Source organism: Anolis sagrei, chromosome 3, assembly GCF_037176765.1.
Source record: "Anolis sagrei isolate rAnoSag1 chromosome 3, rAnoSag1.mat, whole genome shotgun sequence".
Classification (NCBI taxonomy): domain Eukaryota; kingdom Metazoa; phylum Chordata; class Lepidosauria; order Squamata; family Dactyloidae; genus Anolis; species Anolis sagrei.
In genome coordinates, this window is record NC_090023.1 from 103,572,581 (window position 1) to 103,596,024 (window position 23,444).

Below are 23,444 nucleotides of genomic sequence, written 5' to 3' on the forward strand. Positions count from 1 at the left end.
TTGGATGTCAAGAGAGCCATTTCGTTCTATTTGCATAGAACATCCACTCATAGAAAATCACCGAAGCTCTTTTTAAAATACAGGAAAGACATGATGGGGCACCCTGTCTCCTCCCAGGGTATAGCCTCTTGGATCGTATCTACGATCCGACTAGCCTACCAATTGGCGGGAAAGCAACCACCACCTCGTGTGGTGGCGCATTCAACCAGATCTCTCTCCACCTCCCAAGCTTTTTTGCATGGAGTTCCATTGGACCAGATCTGTAGAGCAGCGACGTGGTCTACGCCATCCACGTTCGCATCACATTACAAACTGGATGTGTTGGCCAAGAAGGATGCAGCCTTCGGCAGAGCCGTACTGTTTTCCTGCGTGGCATGACCCACCTCCAGGTCAGTAGCTTGCTATTCACCCATAGGTGTGCATTTCACGGAGGACACGAAGAAAAAATAAAGGTTGCTCACCTGTAACCGTATTTCTTCGAGTGTCCATCCGTGAAATTCACACAACCCGCCCATCCTCCCCTCTGTCATGCCTCTTTTTAGCCTCTATTTGGCGCTATGGGAACCACCTCTCAGGCGCACGCCGGGGCTTATATACCGGGGGGGCGGGGAATGGGCGGGGCTTGTGTTTATTCATTAAAATAATCATTTAAAAATTCATTGAATATTCTAGAAGTTCCGGATTGCTGCGCATGCGCAGGGAGAACCCATAGGTGTGAATTTCACGGATGGACACTCGAAGAAATACGGTTACAGGTGAGCAACCTTTATTTACAACAGTGCTTCTCAAGCAGTAGTCTTGGTACATTTCCAGGAAACTCTGAAAATGATAAAGCACAAATATGGTAACATTCTCTGGCAGGAGATGGCTTCAGTAGTCATGTTTTTACATTATATAGTTTTAAATATGGGAGTTTTGAAGTAAAATTCTAATCTACAGTATTCTGGACAATTTATACCATTATGAAGTACACTTTTTAAAAAAAATCCTTTAATGTAACAGAAATATCAAATAATCAGTTACTTAAAGAATATGGAAATAAATTGGGAGGCATTTTGTTAATGAAAATAGAACAATAGAACAAAGTGTTTTAAGAAATAGTTTTGAATAGCACAAGATAAATCTGAAAGTTTGATCTAGTGGTCAGTCTGTCAAAACATAACTAATTGGAATAACACCAAACATTTTGCAGCAAAGTGCCTTCAGAAAGCAGACATTCAAAATGGAGCAGATTCAACTGGATAATTTTATTAAAGCTCATTTAGATTCTCTGCATTTTTGAACATTAAGAACATTTTGTTATTAAATTCCATCCATAGGGTTAATCTTTATGAAAATAGAGATTTTTGGAAGACAAAAGTCCAGGCAATTCTTTCTGTTTCAGATGGCAGAAGTTATCAAGGAAGATGCATCTTGCCAGTGAGTGCTTGAATTAAGCCTGCACTAATAATAGGTGCACCTGGATGGGAAATGGGAGGACAGAAATAACAATTTCCGCATGAAGTTGATTTAAAAAACGTCTTTAAATAGTTGCTAAAACCATTAAAACATGCAATTTGAGAGGTTTGGATCGTAAGATTCCAGTAAGCCTTTTTCTATTCAGGAAACGGGTGTTCCAACTAATAGAAAAGTGGGAGACAGAGGGATAATTTCCACAGTTTTTCTCCTCCAGCAGTAGCTCCTTCCTCACTTCATTAAGCATAAACCTGTAGATTGAATATATTTATGTAATATAATCTTTGGCTCTAATAAAAAATATAATCCTTAAGAAAACCAACATACCATTTCTTCTTAAAGGTACAGTTGTAGAACTAAAGAGTTAGAAGTGTTTCATATTTGGTAATACGGTACTTTTCTAACAGTAAGGAAGAACTATATCTAGTAAGTTAACAATAATAAAGTGGACAGATGCTTCACATAAGTTTATGTAGTACCAGGACAAGAATTCTATCAGATATAAAAGAAATTTTGCTACAACTGACAGAGCAGGCCTGGCTTGTACTAGTCTTCAGCCACAGGTGAGGTTATACAACTAGAAACTTTTCTTAAATCTGTCCACAATTCAGAATCGTGGATTGATTCTTGTTTGCAGTTTTGACCTTCATACCTCCCCACTCTGTGTGTGGCATTGAAGATGGGGAGGACACAAGTGCAAGACTACAAGACTCCACAACTGGCTGGATTCACGTGAATATATCAAGTATATCTATCACCTATAGTCTGGTAAATGGTTCTCTGCAGAAGTCACATAGCCTGTTTTGTTTTGTACTTCACGTGAAGTTGCTGAGGTCAGACAAAAAAGTCGCTTCAAGGAGTTTTGTCATCATGCCTTTAGAGAGAAACTGTTTACAGGCACTGCAATTCGGCCTTTTATTGTCATCATTCCTCAGGAGCATCACTAAACATCAGAATAGCAGCATTTCCTCTCAGACAAATGGCTGTCAACATTTTGAGTGGGATTATATTCCTAAAGCTCTAAGATTCAGAGGTTTAGCTATGTGTACTTAGTTTACGTAATTAACTGCTTTGAATGCTCTGGGTTTGGGAGCAGGCGTAAGAACAAAAGAGAAAGGGAGCATCCTGAGGTAGTACTGAGGGACACTAAATAGTTCTTATGTAGTGGAAATCTTTATTGTACATTTGAATTCCCCCACATACTACTGTGTCCTTATCTATCTGCCAGTATAATAGAGCTATCTAACACGCTGAGCTTTTCCGGGTGGCTTATTCAAAGAGGGCAACCAAAATACACTGCAAAATAATTTCCTCTGCTAGATTTTATCTGTTGCTCCCTCAATTCTTAAAAAAAGACAGGAATAAAAGTTAAGCATAGGATGCCTTACACAATCTAACGTATTCCAATTATAAAAGTTTAATACTCACCATACTCTTTCTCCAAGTCGAGTGCTGCACTGATAATGTCAAAAAGAGTCTGGAAACTTTCAAGACAACAGCATCCAGCCAACCTCCTTGATACTAAGCCAGTTATGTTGTACAAACTACAAGCAGAACTCTACTTTTTGTAATATAAAGGATAGTTACTAAACGTTCAGCAACAGGTATTTTCTGAAGAAATGGCAAGTTGCTCAATCATTTTACAGCAGATTCTTTCTTGAAGACATGATGTAGTCCTGCCATAAAATGCTGACAAAATGTTGACAGCAAAGGCCCCTCTGCTCAGAGAAGGCAGGAAGAGTTCTTCAGAGTATTTTGGAAAGAGGAAGACATCCACCTCACATATGAACCATTCCATATTTGGGAAGATCTTGTCTTGGAACATACTTCACCATTTTAAGCAGCAGATTGCATATTTTCTCAGGCATTTCAAGTGCTTTATCAAATGTTTAGCCTTAAAACATGTTGTCAAAGTTAACTTACCAACCCCATACATTCATTTATAATAACACTGGAATGCTAAAAAAAAAATCAATATTTAATAAAACTATAAATACACAATTCATCATTTTCCTAGAACCTCTTGTACAGAATTACCCAAAAGAAGAAGTAAAGTTTAACCAGTGCAATGACACTTATTTAGTATAATTCAGGCTCAGTGCTTTTCCACTGCTTCATAAAGGCACTATGCGATTGATCTAGCCCAGTCGTAAACTAATTAGTTGGGCACATCTCTAACAGGCTTTTAATAAGTCTTGATTTAACAAAAAGTAAAGAATTTTCACTTTACAAACATCTGAAATGCGAATATTGAAATATTCAGAGGAAGCAACTAGGGTAAGTCAGAAGATTGGTTTAAGAGTCCTAAAGTTAAATTATGTGCCATTAACTGGTATTGTATTCCATAGTGAACGTTTTCTCTTTTATGTTACCCTAGGCATTAATGTGCGCATTTTGACCATGAAATATCCAAATGGATAGGATAATGCAAGCTAAAAACTTTTTAAAGGAAGGCAATTTAAGAATCATTGGTTTTCTTCAGCAAGAATATGGCAAAAACTTGCAAGTCCATTGTAATGTTCTCATGTTTGAAGAGGTCTATATATATTCAATACACTTTTTAAAAAGACCACCAGTGGTACATATATGCTACATGTGATACAATATAATATAAATATTGTCTGTTTGTTAAACAGTGTACTTCTTCCAGGAATGGTCTTTTTAAATACTCTACAGAAATTTGTTCTTTCTCAGGGAAACTTTCCTATTTTCATGACAAACCAGGTTCCCTTCATATGGGTTTCTATACCCACAAAAACAAAGAAACAAAATCCTTTTAAAAAAAAATTACAAGTGTTTCAAAGCAACTGTAGAAAAGAGCAGTAAGCTCAATACGTGTCAGGAAACATTAAAAACCTATGTATTTGTATATATTTTCCTTCTTTCATCTCCCCACTCAGTCTGGTTCAGCTCCCATTCTTCGATAAGAATCAGAATAGGATTATGATATTTTGTATAGGGTACAGAATACTTAGTTTTCAGCCCTTTTAAAATAGAATTAGGAAATTAATACATTTCTTAGGCCAGGCACTAGTCCATACCATATAAATAACAATAAAATGAATCTTCAGTTTTTAGTCCAAGTCAAGCTTTCACTAAGTATTTCCACAAGACAGGTGTTCTTCATGTGGATTATCTTTACAAGTTGTTTCTAAAAATAAAATAAAAATATGAACGTTAATATTCCACTATTATATATTATTATGTGGATTATAACTAATACATATTTACACAGTGCAAAAAAAATTAATTGGGAACCTACTTATGACAGCTCTAAGCTAGACATAATTTGCACTGTGAAGAGAATTCCAGTTAGGCTTATGACTAATATTCAAATTAGAAGGAAACACATTATAATGAAAGAAAATTGAAACCTGAGACATTCAGACCTGTGGCAAGGAAGAAAACATTATCCAGGAGTACATTTAAAGTTTTATCTGGAATTTATTTCCAAGTTCCTCACAATTTCTCCCATTCTCAGTGTGAGGGCCTATCATGCCAAAGTCATGTCCTATTAAATATAGTTTTTAAGTCTTTAGAATTCTGCAAGATAAATAGTTATATGCTTAAAACTTTATCAGAGTTCAAATAGATTTTCTGGTTGTATAAGCAGTAATGCATCTGTTCTTGTGGTCCTTAGACATGTTACAATAATAATTGTGAAACCAAAACATGTATTGGACCCCCTCCCCCGTTTCCTCAGATACAGCAGCCACAAGCACACCATTTATGTTGACAAAATGACATAATCATCATACGTTCATAGGTCTAAAGCTCCAAATTTGTTAATAAGTTAAAGAAGTTAATACATTAAAGAAGTCAAATGATCCATGTCTGGACCAGTGCTGTATACTGGAAAGGAGATATTGGAAGCTTGTTTGATCTCCTGAACATTAGAGTGAAAAAAATTCTAATGCTAAACTCCTTAGCAATTAGAGTAAAAAAACAACAACAACATTTCAGTGTATCCACTACTAACATTTTAAAATTGAAGTTCTGTTTCCCCAAAGTTTCATTTTTCTAGAAAAAAAAATGCTACAGGGTTACATACCAAGTAAAGCTGTTGTTTCACCCGCCTCCTCTTTTAAATTTCTTATATTTATTACGGATTCATCAGTAGAAGATGCTGATATTTCACTTGATTCATTTCTGTCCTCTTCTTGTATAACCATACTCCAACTCTCAGCTGATATGCTACCACTTACAGATTCAGGCACTGCAACTTCTTTGGGTTCTCCCTTTCAAGTTGAAAAAAGCAGCATGAATAGCCATAATAGATATTGGAAAGAGGACTGAAGAGACTAAAATGATTTCTCAAAAGAAACAAAGTATTTCATCAAAACTATAATTTTCTGGGTTACTGTAGGTTTTTTGGGCTGTATGGCCATGTTCTAGAAGCATTCTCTCCTGACATTTTGCCCGCATCTATGGCAGACATCCTCAGAGGTTGTGAGGTCTGTTGGAAACTAGGAAAATTGGGATTATATATCTATGGAAAGTCCAGGGTGGAAGAAAGAACTCTTGTCTGTTGGAGCTAGGTGTGACTGTTTTAATTGGCTACCTTTATTAGCATTTGATGACCTGGCAGTTTTTAGGTGTGCCTTGTTACTGCCCAAGGGAATTCTTTGTTGAGAGGTGATTAGTTGTTCCTGATTGTTTCTTGTCTGGAGTTCCCCTGTGTTTGAGTTTTGTTCTTTATTTCCTGTTATAATTTTAGAATTTTTAATACTGGAAGCCAGATTTTGTTCATTTTCATCGGGGTTTTTCCCCCCATTCTGTTGAAATTGTCCACATACTTGTGGATTTAAATGGCTTCTCTGGTAGCCTGACTTGTTAAGTGCTAGACTGGTCCAGAATTTCTGTGTTCTTAAATAATATGCTATGTCCAGGTTGGTTCATCAGGTGCTCCGCTATGGCTGACTTATCTGGATGAAGTAGTCTGCAGTGCCTTTCATGTTCTTTGATTCATTTTTGGGCGTTGCGTTTGGTGGTCCCTGACTTCTTTCTTAATTTTTGTATGGTCAAGAATGAGGAATGGAGCATAACACAATATGCCTGACTGGTAAAAAAGCTTCCCAGTTATACTAATTGTATGATTAGTAATTAGATGTCAGTAATTCTGCAATTAAAAGAAAAATTAGGGGAGGTAGGTCTACTCTCTCCAATAATCTTATTACCAGGGGAGGTTTAGTTCCATCCCAGCAGTGGCACGAAACATTTATTTATTGAATACTGTAATAGCTAGCTTTGTGTTCTATATCTCAGTGCCATCACTGCTTCTAGTGCTTAGGGCAGTGGTTCCTAACCTGTGGGTCCCCAGGTGTTTTGGCTTTCAACTCCCAGAAATCCTAACAGCTGGTAAACTGGGAGTTACTGGCCAAAACACCTGGGGACCCACAGGTTGGGAACCACTGGGGATCTCTTTTTGAGAATTCCAATCTTTTTTCTTCTGCATTCAATTTTCTTAGTTAATATCTTTCTTATAGTCCTTTTATTTTACTGATTCCACTAGGCAGGAGTGGGTGGGGGTCTAGGAGATTCAAAAGGGATTTTGTATGTTTGTTTAAACTTGTTCTAACTTCCTAAGCCAATTTATCATGAACCAGAACTATATCACTCACGGAGGGCCATCTTATTAAATAATGAAATAGCCCAAATTGTTTGTGTTTTAAGTGTCACATTTAGATTTTAATGCATTCATATTGTTTATATTCAATGCTGGCTACCTTCAGTCCCTATACCAGGAGAAAGGTGAGAGAAAAATTAAGTAAAACAAACCAATATAATATTTCACTGCATAATGGTTGCACTCCCCGCCTCTTCTCTCCAAACTACTCTAGCCTCTGTAGCTCGGAAGGGAAAGGCTGGCAGATGGGCAAGTTCACCCGCTTGGTAGCCTCTCCTTTCTGAGCTACAGGTGCTGGATCTGATGGTCAAATTCACCCGCTCAATCACATCTTCACTCCAAAGCTAGAGGCAATCATGCGGGCAATCTTGCATAATAGTCACATCTGTGAACTAAAGGTGCAAGTAGTATGTGAAAAAATCCTAAAATACCAAAACTGGGACCCAAAAGGGGGAAGGGGCTGATGGTGACTATTAGGCAATGAACTAGAGTACATAACATTGAATTGCTGTGACTTTTCCTGGCTGTATGGTTATGTTCCAGAAGCATTCTCTCCTGATATTTCACCCACATCTTCTGGAACATGGCCATACAGCCCAGAAAACTCACAGCAACCCAGTTCTGGCCATGAAAGCCTTTGAAAACACAGTCCAGAAAATTCTTACATACATTCTAAAGTGACTGATTTCATCAAGGATATAACCATGTTATTTGTCTAAATAAATATGTTAAGAGGAAAACCGCAAGGTTTAGGGTTTTAAAAATGTTCTATGAGTATAGAATACATAATGGATACTGCATCTATAGATTCCACCACCCACAGCTAGATTTTTTTTAAAAAAAAATCCAAAAAGTAACTCATGGTTACTTCTTTTTCAAATTAGGCACATCATTTCCTATAAGGCACATCATTTTACAATGCCACTGTATAGTGTAACATGAGTATCCAAAGATTTTGGTATCCACGGGCGGGGGTGAGGGTAGGGTTGTGTCCTGGAACAGATACCAAGCAGATCCACCCTAATTCCTTTGGAAGATCCACCCTAATTCCTTTGGAAGATAACCCAGAAAAAAGTGCAGCTACAAAAAAGATTTTATAGTGGATGATGAACAGGGGTTTTATAGCCAATGGTTTATATTTTGTTGGGTGGTTGCCACTGTCAATTTTTATATAAATATTTAAATTTTCATTGAAGAAACACAAGGAATACTTCCCACCATAAAATTTTGGCAGGTTTGAATCCATTTGAATTGCAAGCTAGCCACCTTTCCTAAGCCTTTCTCTTGAAAAAAACAACACCAGGTACTCAGAATGCTTAGGAGTGGCACATGTATTAGCACTATTAGCACTATACCAGATAACTAGCACTTGCTCTCAGATTTAATTACAATATATGCATTTTCACAACATACCCAATATCCTAAAGCTTTGATGACATCTAGTTTGCACATTGGACATGTTCTGTGCTCCAATAACCAGGGATCAATACAATGCCTATGGAAGACATGTCTGAAAAAGAGACAGTACTTTTAAAAGTAAGTACAAGAACACTTCTAGTAATGAACTTGCTTTTATGCAATGCAACTTAACGAAACTACAAAAAGTGATAATGATAGGATTAGATAATAGGAAGGATATTCAAAGCATAGTAACGCTAAGCTAGCAAAGCAACATAGGTAAAGGTTTCCTCTGACATTAAATCTAGTCATGTCCAACTTGGGGGGGGGGGGGAGTGTTGTTCATCTCCAAAGAGCCAGTGTTGTCCATAGATATCTCCAAGGTCTTGTGGTCAGCATGACTGCATGGAGCCCTGTTACATTCCCATCAGAATGGTACCTATTGATCTACTCACATTTGCATGTTTGCGAAATGCTAAGTTGGCAGAAACTGGGCCTAACAGCAGGAGCTCACCCCGCATGTTTCAAATTATCATAGGGACAAAAGTGAGGTGAAATTTTCTGAACAGGGGTGCAGATAGCAAAATAAATGCCACAGAGGTGTTAACCCTTCCCTATGCTATCCAAAACTTGTGTGTGTGTGTGTGTGTGTGTGTGGAGTTACACTTTAGAAATGTACCTGTTCTGATTTACATACAAATTCAACTTATGAACAAACCTACAGAACTATCTTGTTCGTAATTTCTGTACAGTTTTCTCCAAATCGACTAAGTAGCTCATTCACTACTAATAACATTTTGCCTCTAACAAAATCATTTTCACTGAATAAAGAAAAGAGTTGTACAATAGCTTATGTTTAGAATATTGAAGGTCAACATTCAAAGAACTATACAAACATCTCATCATGACCAGTACAATACAAAACAAACACACATGTATATACTCTGGCATAATTGGATAAACCATAAAGCAGAGAATATTGACTGTACACTGCAATTCTTCAGTCTAAATATACTGAAGGCAGAACAGTTTTATGCAATTCATTAAATATTTCTAAAAAAAAACACAACTGAAGCAAAAATAGTTCTCACAGTTTTAATATGCTTACTTGCAAGGCAGGATTCGAACTATATCTTTTGTTTTATAGTTTTCAATGCACACAGCACAATTTTCTGCATTGACATCCAAACCCTTTAAAAAAAAAAGCCTAATTTAAGCACGACATCAAAAAAATACAGTATCCTTAATATAAGTTAAAAGTAAATTCCAATTTACAAGATTATTATAGTTTAAGAATCTAAATCTCTGCATCTAATTGTTTGATAAAAAACAGTTAAAGTTTTCATTTAGATTGCCAAAGAAACATTTATGAAGAAATAATAGAATCATAGAGTTGGAAGAGACCTCTTGGGCCATTGAGTGCAACCCCATGCCAAAAACAGGGAAAATTGCATTCAAAGCAACCCCAACATATGGCCATCCAGCCTCTGTTTAAAAGCCTCCAAACAAGCAGCCGCCACCATAACAGATGACTGCAAGAGGACAAATGCGTGCGTCTGGGAGGTTAATTTGTAAAATAAAACAGTAAAGAAAGGGAAAAAGGAGGAAGAAAGGAAACAATAAAGAAGAAAAACTTCAAGCACAATTTGCCAAAGAAAAAACTGAAACAGAGCTTCTATGGAAGTGTGACAGACGTAATAGAAACGAAAGGCAGTCTGGAAGCTGGAGTTGCATCAAAAGGATCTACTGTTAGCCCTCCACATTTGCTGGGATTAGGAACACATGATTCTCATGAAAGTGGCAAAACTGCAAATTAAAAACACATTTTTTTATAAATCTGAGAGAATACCTCTATGCCGGACACTGACCACAGAACTGTACTGGAATCTTCCAGTACAGAACTGTACTGGAAGATTCCTAGAGATGTGTTTTTCTCTAGGTCAGTGGTTCTCAACCTGTGGGTCCCCAGATGTTTTAGCCTTCAACTCCCAGAAATCCTAACAGCTGGTAAACTGGGATTTCTAGGAGTTGTAGGCCAAAACACCTGGGGACCCAAAGGCTGAGAGCCACTGCTCTAGGTCCTCCAGCATGACTATATGGCCAACTTCCACACTGGAAGATATAGAGATTCCTAGAGAAAATATCTGAATCAAATTTGCAAAAGTTAAACCCGCAAATGTGAAGGATTCTGAAGTTGTGCTATGTATAGGAACATGCTGAGGAAAATAAAGCTTTTTGTTTAATTAATCGAGGCATTTACTGTACAGTATATAACTCACAATCTAAGATTGTGACTTTTTTTGATGAAGTCCAGCATGAACAATGGAAGATCCAGAAGACAGACTTAAATATATGACAAATTCTATTAGGACTAAAAGGGCAAGGTTTTAGAAAAGACAATTTAGGTATTCCTCCAAACATGGGCACATTCACTGTTATTCCCAATTCATGTTTTTTAAGATGACCCTTACTTTCTAAACACGTCTGACATATGCCTTTGGGAATTTCTATTCATATGCTACTTTGAATTCTATGCCATTTTAATATGTAATAAACTGCAGCAATTTCTCTCTGTATACATATCTCAACTGTAACAAGTCCAATTCCTTTCATTTTGTAAAACTGTAGCAATGAAGGAAGGAACTGGCAAAACCACCTCGGAGTATTCCTTGTTTCAGAAAACAAATTCATGAGGTCACCATAAGTCAACAGACTAAGGCAGACTCTCTCACACACACACCAACAAAAAGCTTTTCACTCAACATTTAGTATGGCAAAATTACCTTATCTTCTGGCTTAACAATATGCAGTGACAGATGGCCGATTGCTTTCATTGTTTCTTCTCTGTGGCTCTTAAAAAAAGTAATTTAGGTTAGCAATGCAAAATTCAATGATATATTGTGAAGAGAAATCTGAAGTACTGAGAATTTTAGAAAGGCCAGTGATCTACTTAGCAATGCTGTAGTGAAGGATGCCAAAGATTTGTCGTACTTCTATTTACACTGCATATAGATGCACAACAATTCATATAATGAGATCAATAATTTTTCTGAATAAAATAGTTTTACACTATCAAAAATGTGAACCTGATAGATAATCAGTCCACCAGTTTATACTAATAATGAAATGAAACCAATAACTCATTTTCTTAAGTTCTCTCTGATCCTACACTTTTATTACATGGCTAAGAAAACCTGCCAAGTGCTCTTAGCTTTGTATATTTGAAACCTTACAAAACAGTAAAGACTAAAAGGATAATTTTATTATTGCTTCTCCTATGCAAGGCATAGTTATCTTATATTGCTACAACTTTTAGTAAGCTTAAAACCTTTCTCAAATGATCATGTAAATTGACAACATCAACATAAATATCTTCTGGAGCTAGCTAGAGGGAACATACTAGGCTCTATTAAAGCAGCTTCACTGTCTTCTGACAATTTTCCAGGCTCAATTCAAGGTGCAGGTTATTACCTACAAAGCCCTATATGTTTCGTGTCCAGCCTATCTTTGAGACCACATCTCTTTCTATGAACTGGCGTAGGCTTTGAGATCGGCAGGGGAAGCCCTTCTCTCGGTTTCACCACCTTCTCAAGTGCGGTTGGTTGAAATGAGAAAGACCTTCTCTGTAGTGGCTCTCTGGCTCTGGAATACCCTTTCAAGAGATTAGGTTAGCCCCCACCCTTGAATCCTTCTGTTCTAGCCTAAAAACATGATTTTTAAGCAGGCCTTTGGCCTTGAATATGCTGAAATTGGCCCATATGAGGTTGACACTCTGGGACTTTGTGTATTGATGGCAGCTAGTTTTAACCATTGATGGTAAGTGTTTTTAAAATGTGTATTTTATTTTATGTGTTGATAGTGGTTGTTTATAACTTTTATGTGATGCTGTTTCTATACTCATGTACTGTTGATGTTTATACTGCATTTGCGGTGCCTTGTAAGCCGCCCTGAGTTCCTTTTTGGGAGATGGAGGTGGGATATAAAGAAACTTTATTATTTTTATTATCATCTAGAGATTTCAATGGAAGGCACTAGGCCTTTCAAGGAGCCAACCCTTTGTTAGACAAATAAGAGTACATACAAAAGTTCAGGTCTTAGAGTATCCAGTGTCTTTGCTAGCTATTCAGCACCAAGTAAGAACAACATGATTTGCATTAAGGAAGTCAAGTTTGAAAGCTGCTTTAGAAAGGCATTCAAACTGTAATTTGAACTCAGTCCTGATCTAAACTGTAAGGCGCCTGGGGCAATGAAACCTCCAACACAGACAGAGATAATATCACTCTTTGTAATGCCAACATTGCAGCAGAATTTTCAAGAGAAAACAGCAACAGGAAGTGAAAAGGGAGTAATCAACTTGGTTGGAATTCGTATCTACCACATACTGTAAGAACAAGATGGGAATAAGTAAAGAAATATAGGGAAAGAACACCACATTCAAGCTGACATGGAAAAAAAAGAAAATGTCAAAAGCATCACATTGTGAAACAAGAAAATGGGGGCAAGGATAGCTGAGAAGGCTTGTTAAACAGATATAGCTTTTCCATTGAACCTCTTGTCCAAAAAGTTTCATTAGGAAGAAAAATGTGGATGAAATACCAAGGGTTGATTTTCTTTACTGATTTGAACTAGGCTGTTTGTTTTTAACCACAGACTTCTAGTACAGTCGGTGGAGAACTAAGTGGGCATTCTAACTTTGTTATGTCTCTGTAAGAGGCAAAGGTGTACAATTAGAACAATTAATTTCATCACCTGAAGACAGCCTCAGTTCTAGTTCAAAACACTAATTTGGATGGTAGGAGCAATTCAGGCATGTCTAGTTCTGGAAACAAGTTACACCAGATACTAAGAGGCAGCATAAAAGCTCCTGTTAAGAAACATATTCAGGTTAAGTTGCATTTATAGATGAGGCAAGAAGATTAAAAGGTTGCCATACAACATTTCAATTATGAATTTATTTAATATTTGTTTGCTAGTAAGCAAATATATTTCACAGACAGAAAAGAGAATCATCACTGATAATTACCTGGTTTCTAAAATGTGATCCAGCATAGAGGAAGCGTTGTATATAAAAAAATATAAGCCACGCTAAAGATATAATCATCATGGTGATAAATGCAATTGCCACAAAGACAACTGACTGTCCACTGATATATTCTTGTACATGTTGTTTACCAACACCAATAGTCATTTTTACTGGAATTCCTCTTCGCACTGGCTCCAAGATTTCCATTCCCTTTGGGTAGCCAACCATAATTACAACTGTATTGCTAGTACCTGTAGAAGGAGAAAAAGATATAAATCAAGTTGGCTCTTTTTACAAATCCAGGTCACTTTACAAGAAGTTTAGCAAAAAAAGAAAAAAGAAAAAGAAAAAAAAGAAGAAGACCTAAAGACTAAATACGCTAAAAGCACCAGATTCTGTCTGATCTTGTAAGCTCACAGGGTCAGTCCTGGTTATTACCTAGGTGGAAAATACCCACTGAATACCAGATGCTGTAGCTATATTTCAGAGGAAGAAACTGAGAAAACCACCTTGCCTAAGAAAACCCTATGAAATGCATGGGTTTTCATAAATTGACAGGTGACTTGAAGGCATTACACGCATAAATAAGAGCTACTTTTGTCTATTTTTGCCCTAAGATCTCTTGATCCTAAATATGTGACTTGGAGATAAGGGAGAAATAGGAGATGACAAGTAAACATGCCTTCAAGAAATATCACTTTTGTCTATAGTACTTCAATGAAGGAGGAAAATCATGTAAACTCTTTTAAAAAATGATCTTAGACTTGATCTACACTGTCATATAATCCAGATTATCAAAGAAGATAATCTCGACTATCTGATTTGAACTGAATTATATTGAATCTATGCTGCCATAAAATCCAGTTCAAAGCAGATAATACGGATTTTATATGGCTGTGTATTTGGGGCCTTAGAATCCAAGGGTGCGTTTACAATGTAGAATTAAGGCAATTTGACACCACTTTAACTTCTATGGCTTCATGCTATGAAATCCTGGGAACTGGAGTTTTACAAGTAAATTTATTTAGTGCTTAGACCAGGGGTCCTCAAACTTTTTAAATGGAGGGCCAGGTCAGAGTCCCATAAACTATTGGAGGGCCAGATTATAATTTGAAAAAAGCATGAATGAATTCTTATGCGCACTACACATATCTTATTTGTAGTGCAAAAAAACACTTAAAAACAATAAAATGAGGAACAATTTTAACAAATATAAACTTATTAGCATTTCAGTGGGAAGTGTGGACCTGCTTTTGGCTGATGAGATAGGATTATTGTTGTTGTTGTTGTGTGCTTTCAAGTCGTTTCAGACTTAGGTTGACCCTGAGCGAGGGCCGGGTAAAGGACCTTGGAAGGCCATATTCGGCCCTTGGGCCTTAGTTTGAGGATCCCTGGCTTAGACCATAGGTCTTTCACAGGACAAACCAACAAAAAATACATAAAAACTATATTATTAAATACAATATGAAATACATCATTAAAATACTACATGAAATACTATATGACATAGTTCTTGCATAGTTAAAAACCAAGTAATATTCAGTATTATTAAAACTTAAGTAAGAAACACTTTCGATATAAACAACCACACCATGATTAGGTAAAAGTATCCCCACAACAGTCGACTGCAATATCAGAAATTAATCTTGCCCGTATTTTAAGTGATGTCAGAACAAAAAGAGACACCTTGAGAGTAACCATAGGGTTAGTGTCAGGTGTAGTTTACAAAGTCTTTAGCCTTCCCTGGCAAAGAATGATGGGCCTCACCAAACTGCAACTCCCATAATTCCATTGCATTGAGAAATGGCAGTTAAAGTGGTGTCAAACTGCATTAATCCTACAAGGTTTGCACTCTAAATGCCATGGAAATTCTGAAACATGTCATAAATTGATTGGCACCCTGTTAATTGGTCCCAATCATCTGCTCTGAACTGGAATATAGGGCAGTGTGGACTCAGATATCCCAGTTCAAAGCAGATATTGTGGGATTTTCTGCCTTGAAATTCTGGGTCATATGGCTGTGTGGAATGGCCCTCAATATGTATATGTAGACTGAAAACAGGAAATGGGCCATTGTCTCCTCATTGCCTCTTACAGAACCAACCATCTGACCCATTATTTTATGAGGCCTCTGCTCTATGAGGATTAGCAAGATTCACGGATTTTTTTGACATGAGAATTCTTGTTAGGAAATATCTTGATTTTTTTCTTTAATTAGCATTTTTCTCTCTAATAAATCTCTGTTGTGCTGCTATTACAGCAAACTCACACATCCAAGTAAATCCAAACAAGAAAATGCAAAATAAGCTTCTTAAATATGTGAGAATTTAGCTGAAGATTAAGAATCATTCTGAAAACATTCATACGAACAGAAAGTTGAAAACAATCAGAATGTAATTCCAAGTATACTGATAGAATTAAATGTATGCACGCTGCTTTTTCTTCCATTGCTGACATGACAAGAAATTTAAAGGAAAAATATAAGATCTTACTGTCAAACCTGCTATAAAGAGATACATAATAATGATTCCTTTATATAATCTGTATTCTCCTGAAAAATTTTCTTAAATTTTGGTTACCAGTTCTTCATTTTATCTTGGCAAAATAGAAAACAGTAAGCATAAGAATTCAAATAGTTGTATGTTATTATTCTGCAAGATGCTATGTATTTAAGAGGCCTGAGAGCATATAACATCTAAGTAAAGGTTCCACTGACCTAGTCAGGAAATACAAGGCGGCAAAAACAACTCTGTGTGTGTGTGTTTTTTTTAATAAGAGAAAATGAAGCAGGCTGTGATTTAACTGCATTTATCATTTGTCCTATAGTTTATTTCTATATGCTGTGCTTTGTGAACTCTTGAACTTCACAGCCTCTTTTAAGAATCCTAGTAGAATTACATGAGTATACTTTTTACTTGGACACCAAGAAGGAAATAATGAAGTGGGTGTCAATACACTCTACTCATGGTATCTGGATGTGTGACTTTCGTATCTGTACTGTTGCTGTGTACAAACAGTTTCCAACCTGTGGAACAGGTAAACTAACCACATGGCTTTCTTGGCAAGAAGTGTTCAGAGGGAGGCTGTCTTTGTCTTCTTCTGAAGCTGAGAGGATATGACTTGCGCAAAGTTGCCTTCCATGGCCAGGTGAAAATCTGAACTTTAGTCCCCTAAGTCTTATTCCTACGTTCATACCATGCTGCATGGAGCCCCCGGTGGCGCAGTGGGTTAAACCCCTGTGCCGGCAGAACTGAAGACCGACAGGTCGCAGGTTCAAATCCGGGGAGAGGCGGATGAACTCCCTCTATCAGCTCCAGCTCCTCATGCAGCTTTCCTTTCTTAGTCACACAGTAAACATAAGGATGATAAAAACATCAAATCATCTGGGCGTCCCCTGGGCAACATCCTTGCAGATGGCCAATTCTCTCACACCAGAAGCAATTTGCAGTTTCTGAAGTCACTCCTGACACGACAAAAAACAAACAAACAAACAAAAAAACAACCATGCTGTATACCCTTAACTATTCATGCAAATGCCAACACATTCACAATAAATTGACCTGTTATTTTAATATAATTTAAAATAATGCAAGAATAATTATTTTTTATTTTTTACAGCTACCCCATTTATTTCACTAAATTTTCTTAGGCAAAGAATTCACTGGATTTTCTTAAGCAAAGTAGTTTTGCTAGTTCTTTCCTCTGAAATATAGCTTGCAGCACATGGTATCCCTTGGTGATCTCCCATCAGAGCAGTCTCTGTTTAACTTCCCAAACATATCATGCTATGAGGCCTTGCAGCCATTTTAAAATGGATTGCTAAGTTTCAGGACACAAACACACAAAAACAGCCAGGACTCAACTCAACAAAAGAATAAGGAAGAAGAACTCAGGGGTTTTAAGCCAGGGAAGGCTTAAGGCAGAGTGCGATCAATGTACTTCAGAACATTAGGTTTCTTACAGACACTCCATTCATAAGCATATTTTTCTAATAATTCAAAACAAGTCACTTATTCTTCCCGTAATTAACATATATTTGTACAGCATCATCCTTTTATTAAAACAGCAGGGCTCTACAGGCCTCCCATCCAGCAGCTTTCCTTTCTTAGTCACACAGTAAACATAATCACACCTCAAACAAGGATGCTGCCATGATGCCCAGTAGCTCTCTGGGTCGCAGATCAATAGTTTGGGCTGCAGATCATTTGATGTGCCACTGAAAGTACCTCCTGTTTATGTGCTCACGAAAAAAAACCCCACTTTCCTGTGTGGTGCTTTTTAGTTCTTCTTTCTCTATAACAATGATGATGACGATGATGATGATGACACAGTAAAATAAAAGCTACATACAGCATGGAGCGATAGTTTTCCCCCAGTCATAATATCAGAACATGGGATCACTCAGTAAAATTAAATGGCATAAAAGGCAGGGCGGCAGGCAGGTGGAAGTCCTTTAGGGTGATTCCAATTGTTATTTCCAAATAGATGCACTGAATCAATGGAACTTAAATAAATGTAAATTTAGGAAGTTGCCATCAATTCCATGAGACTACTCAAAGGCCCCTTCCACAAAGCTGAATAAAATCCATATTATCTGCTTTGAACTGGAATATATGGCATTGTGGACTCAGATAACCCAGCTCAAAGCAGATACTGTGGAATTTTCTGCCTTGATATTCTGCGTTATATGGCTGTGTAGAAAGGCCCTAAGATACAAGTTTCCTTACTCACTAGGACAGGCCCCCTTCACACATAGCTGAATAAAATCCCACATTATCTGCTTTTAACTGGGATATATGACAGTGTGGACTCAGATAACCCAGTTCAAAGCAGATATTGTGTGATTCTCTGTTTTGATATTGAGTTGCATGGCTCTGTGGAAGGGTCCATAGTTAATTTATGTAATTTGTTATCACAAACATGTAGCAATGTCTTACAACAGTGGTAAAATTAAAAGGGGACTGACAGTGACACATGGTGCATCATTTTAACAATAGGCTGTTGAGTCATCCTGGCTGTTGGCAACTTGCAAGTCACTAAGGGCTCTTCCACACAGCTATATAACCCAGAATATCAAAGCTGAAAATCCCACAATAGCTAATTTGAACTGAGTCCATATTCCTATATCCTGGGATATCAAGGCAGGAAATCCCACATTATCTGACTGTGCAGTTTACAGCAGATATTGTAGGATTTTCTGTCTTGATATTCTTGGATATTGGGCCGTGTGGAAGGACCCTGGGTTATCTGAGTCCACACTGCTATATGATCCAGTTCAAAGCAGAAAATATGGGATTTTATTCAGCTGTGTGGAAGGGGCCTAATATCACCTGCTTGTGGAAACAACAGGAAGGGACTCTGAGGGCAAACTGGAGGAGCAAACAAATAAATATTAGCGTATGGCTCTAGAAGACAAACAAAATATAAATGCAATACAAACAAACCAATGCAGTCATCTGATTTGATTCAGCGAGGCTTATCCATCACACTGACATGATGCAACAATTGCAATTACTCTACATGCGCAGCTGGACACGGTGCATATTTAGTTTAGAATTAAGGTATGCTCTGCAGATGTGGAGGGAACTTTCTGACTTGCAAAATTGATCCCAGGCTACAGTTGGGATTCGTCACTTCTGAAAACTACCTGCAATCTATAGTTTTAAAAATGAAACCCTACAATATGTACAAGGGAAGATGCCTAACTACACTTTTCTAAAAGAGAGAGTATCTTTGTGTTTGGCTTTTTATGTGAGGAAGTCATTCGGCTGTGGTATCTGCTGATGTCTGTATGTACAAATATTAAACATACCTACGCCTCACACCACTATAGTCGTAGTTTACATTTGATCTCAACATACATTCCACCTTTTAGCCAAACACTGTTTTCTTCACTAACTCACAGATAAATAACTCCCCACTCGATTTCCCAGTCAATTCCTCATCTTAACCTGGAATCTGTCACCTCAAATTTCAGCATATCCCTTCGTCATAATTGTTCCCACAACATGGGTTTGCAAATATCAAATTGAGCATCCCTTATTCAGAGTCCTCTAAAATGCTGGCTGAGATACTGTCACTTTTGTTTCTGATGGTTCAAGGTACACAGACTTCCATTTTATGCACAATATTATTTAAAATATTGTTCTAATATTACCTTAAGGCTTTGTGTATAAGACTGATATAAAACAAATGGATTTCATATTTAGATCTGGATTCCATGTCGATGATATCGTTTTATGTACATGTATGCAAATACAGATATTTTAAAATCCAACAAAAATCTAAAATTCAAAACACTTTCGGCTTCAATCATGTCTGATAAGAGATATTTAACCAGTATATCCATTTCTGCCATTGTTTACCTCTCAAAAAATAGGGTTTCCAAACAAATGAATTTTTAAAACACTTCTGGCCACAAGTATTTTGGATAAGGGCATATCCATCCCTGTCCCCACAAAACAGAGCTTGCAAACACTAAAGCAACTTTTATCCAGAATCTTCAAAAATTGTTAACACAGGTGGCAATTTCCCTTTTGTGAATTTTCCGAGCTGTATGTACATGTTCCACAAGTATTCTCTCCTGACATTTAGCCAACATCTACAGCAGGCATTCTCAGAGGTTGAGGGGTCTGTTGGAAACTAGGCAAGTGGGATTTAAATATCTGTGAATGCCCAGCGTGGGAGAAAAAAATCTTGTCTGGAGGCAAGTGTGAGTTGCAAATGGCCACCTTGATTAGCATTTAATAGCTTTACAGCTTCAAAGCCTGGATGCTTTCTGCCTGGGGGAATCCTTTGTTGGTAGGTGTTAGCTGGCCCTGACTGATTGTCTGGAATTCCCTTCTTTTTTGAATCACAAATCAAGGAACATGAAAGGCACTGCAGACTAATTCAACCAGAGAAGTCAGTCATAGCAGAGCAACTGATGAACCAACCTATTATTTGAGAACACAGAAATGATTGACCACTCTCACAACCACCATGTCAGACTACACAGAGATGCCACTGAAATCCACAAGCATGTGGAAAATTTCAACAAAAAGGAGGAAACAGTGAAAATGAACAAAATCTGGCTACCAGTATTATTTTTTTAAAAAAATCTCTAAAATCAAAATAGTAAATAAAGAACAACACTCTGAAAACAGGAGAACTCCAGACAAGAAACAATCAGGGCCAGCTGACATCTCCCAACAAAGAATTCCCCCAGGCAGGAAGCAACATGGCTTTGAAGCTGCAAGGCTATTCAGTGCTAATTAAGGTAGCCAATTGTAGTATTCACACTTGCTTCAAGCAGGCGAGAGTTCTTTCTCCCACCCTGGACTTTCCACAGATATATAAACCTCATTTGCCAAGTATCCAACAGACTTCACACCGTCTGAGGATGCTCAGCATAGATGTGGATGAAATGTCAGGAGAGAATGCCTCTGGAACATGGCCATACAGCCCAGAAAACTCACAGCAACCCAGTAATTCAGGCCATGAAAACCTTCAACAACTCGGGGCCCTTCCACATGGCCCTATATCCCGGAATATCAAGGCAGAAAATCTCACTCATTTCAACGCAGATATTGTGAGATTTTCTGCCTTGATATTCTGGGTTACACGGCTGTGTGGAAGGGTCCACAAGTTCCCTTTTGCTTTTCTGATGGTTCAATGTACACAAACTTCTTGAGTAAAATCACAGAAACATAGAGTTGGAACAGACCTCATGGGCCATCCAGTCCAACCTCCTGCCAAGAAGCAGGAAAATCGCATTCAAAGCACACTCAACAGATGGCCATCCAGCCTGTTTAAAAGCCTCCAAAGAAGGTGCCTCCACCACACACAAAACATTGTGTATAAAGTTTCCTTCAGGCTGTGAGTAATGTATATCAAGCATAAATGAATTTCATATTTATACTGAGACCCGGATTGCATTTCTAAGATTACCTCACTATTTGCATGGGCACAAACCCAGGTATTGTGAAACCCAACAAAAGCTGCAAACAAAAACACTTCTGGCTTCATAAAAGGCTTTCATGGCCAGAATCACAGGTTTGTTGTAGGTTTTTTGGACTGTATGGCCATGTTCTAGAAGCATTCTCTCCTGAAGTTTTGCCTGCATCTATGGCAGGCTTCCTACCAGAGATGCAGGCGAAACGTCAGGAGAGAATGCTTCTAGAACATGGCCATACACCCTGAAAAACCTACTACGACCCACTTCTGGCCTCCACAACCTTGGGGGAAGGGCTACTTTGCTGATATATCCATAACTGTCATTGGGTTCCCCTCAAAATGGGGCCTGTAATATAATATGGGTGTCTAAAACACTTGTGGGGTTAACACAGGCATGGGCCAGCTTGGGCCTTCCCTCCAGGGGTTTTGGACTCCAGCTCCCACCATTCCTCACAGCCTCAGGCCCCTTCCTTTCCCCCCCCTCAGCCGCTTAAGCGGAAAGGATGGGGGGGGGGGGCTGAGGCTGTGAGGAATGGTGGGAGCTGGAGTCCAAAACCCCTGGAGGGAAGGCCCAAGCTGGCCTTGCTCGTGGGCTTCAGAAAGAGGCACTGACTGACCCAAGTGTGGCATGGAGAAGGTGGAGTTCCCGAAGCGGGGCTCGTTGTAGACCACGACGGCGGCGGCTCCCTTCCCGGCGGCGGCGCCCACCTTCTCGGCCAGGCTGCACCCCCCGTGGGCCAGCAGGGCGATCCAGGCGTGGGGCGGCGGGGCGGGGCCGCGCGCGCCGGGCACGTGGAAGCTCGCGCCGGGCCCGCAGCCCTCCATGGCGCGGGCCGCCCCGCCGCGCGGGATGCCCACCAGGCCCTGCGCGCTCACCTTGGGCGAGCCCGCCCCGTAGCGCCCGCTCTCCCCGCGGCCCCACACCGTGCGGTTGGTGCCGGGCTCCGTGTAGGCCGTGCTCACCCACGCCGTGTACCACACCAGCGCCCCACACCACGGCACCGCCAGCAGGAGAAGCAGCCCTGCGGCGCGGAGCGGGAGCGGCTGCGGCAGCACCATGGCATCGCTGGGCCTCGCCGGGAATGAGGAGGGGAAGGCGGGCGGGCGGGCGAGCAAGGCCCTGCTCCTCCTCGCGCCGCCTCCTCCTCCTCCTCCTCCGCCTCCTCCTCCGCTCACCGCCCGCCTCTGGCCGCTTCCAGCAGAAATGGCGGGAGGGAAGAGCGCCCTCTGTCGCCGCGCGCGGGAACTGTGAACTTCTTAAACCGTCCCTCTCAGGGCCCTTCCACGCAGCCCTAGAACCCAGCATGTCAAGGCAGGAAACTCCACAAGATCTGCTTTGATCTGGAATATATGGCAGTGTGGACTGAGGGCCCTTCCATGCAGCCCTAGAACCCAGAATGTCAAGGCAGGAAATTCCACATTATCCGAGTGTGGACTCAGATAACCCAGTTCAAAGCAGATATTGGGGGATTTCCTGCCTTCATATTCTGAGATATAGGGTTGTGTGGAAGGGCCTTCAGATAACCCAGTTCAAAGCAAATATTGTGGGACTGTCTGCTTTGATATTCTGGGATATAGGGCTGTGTGGAAGAGTCCCCAGGATATCAAGGCAGAAAATCTCACAATATTTACTTTGAACTGGGTTATCTGAGTCCACACTGCCATATATTCCAGTTCAAAGCAGATAATATGTGGAAAGGGTCTCAGTGCGGCCTCTCATATAGTGTTGGTTTGAAAGTTAATGTCAGATCTCCACCAGGCTGAGTCTGAGTGAAAGAGGGTCTACCCTAGCAAACTTTTTGTATCATTCCTCCAATACTCCCATGCATATGGGATATATTGAGCATGGTGATCAGATCATGATATGAATAAACATAACAGTTTAAATAATGCACACCAGTAAGGCCTTTTCGCGGACCACCATGAGAATTTGGGGGGGGGGGGCTGAAGCCCCTCAAGCCTCCCCCCCCCCCCCCCCCGGGCTACATGCCTGGTCTCCAAGGTATT

The 23,444-nt window shown here is 39.2% G+C and overlaps 1 protein-coding gene and 1 non-coding gene across 4 annotated transcripts; both read right to left on the reverse strand.

The window, feature by feature from the left end:
- Positions 1–1,227: 1,227 nt before the first annotated feature.
- On the reverse strand, positions 1,228–22,589 carry RNF149 (ring finger protein 149). 3 transcript variants are annotated; one of them, XR_010909681.1, is made up of 8 exons: positions 22,055–22,589; positions 13,503–13,753; positions 11,263–11,331; positions 9,588–9,670; positions 8,495–8,591; positions 5,507–5,693; positions 2,884–4,606; positions 1,228–1,459 (listed from the first exon to the last, which is right to left on the reverse strand). XR_010909681.1 is itself a non-coding variant. In XM_060769754.2 (7 exons), the coding sequence occupies exons 1-7, from the start codon at positions 22,494–22,496 to the stop codon at positions 4,551–4,553; spliced, it is 1,185 nt and encodes a 394-aa protein (XP_060625737.2). In that variant the 5' UTR covers positions 22,497–22,589; the 3' UTR covers positions 1,228–4,550. The 3 variants fall into 3 exon arrangements, 1 of the variants encoding a protein (XP_060625737.2); XR_010909680.1 differs by having other exon boundaries at positions 1,228–1,706; XM_060769754.2 differs by having other exon boundaries at positions 1,228–4,606.
- Positions 2,283–2,391, reverse strand: LOC132772461 (small nucleolar RNA SNORD89). Its single transcript, XR_009631194.1, has one exon. It is a non-coding gene; the product is annotated as a small nucleolar RNA SNORD89 (small nucleolar RNA).
- Positions 22,590–23,444: the final 855 nt, after the last annotated feature.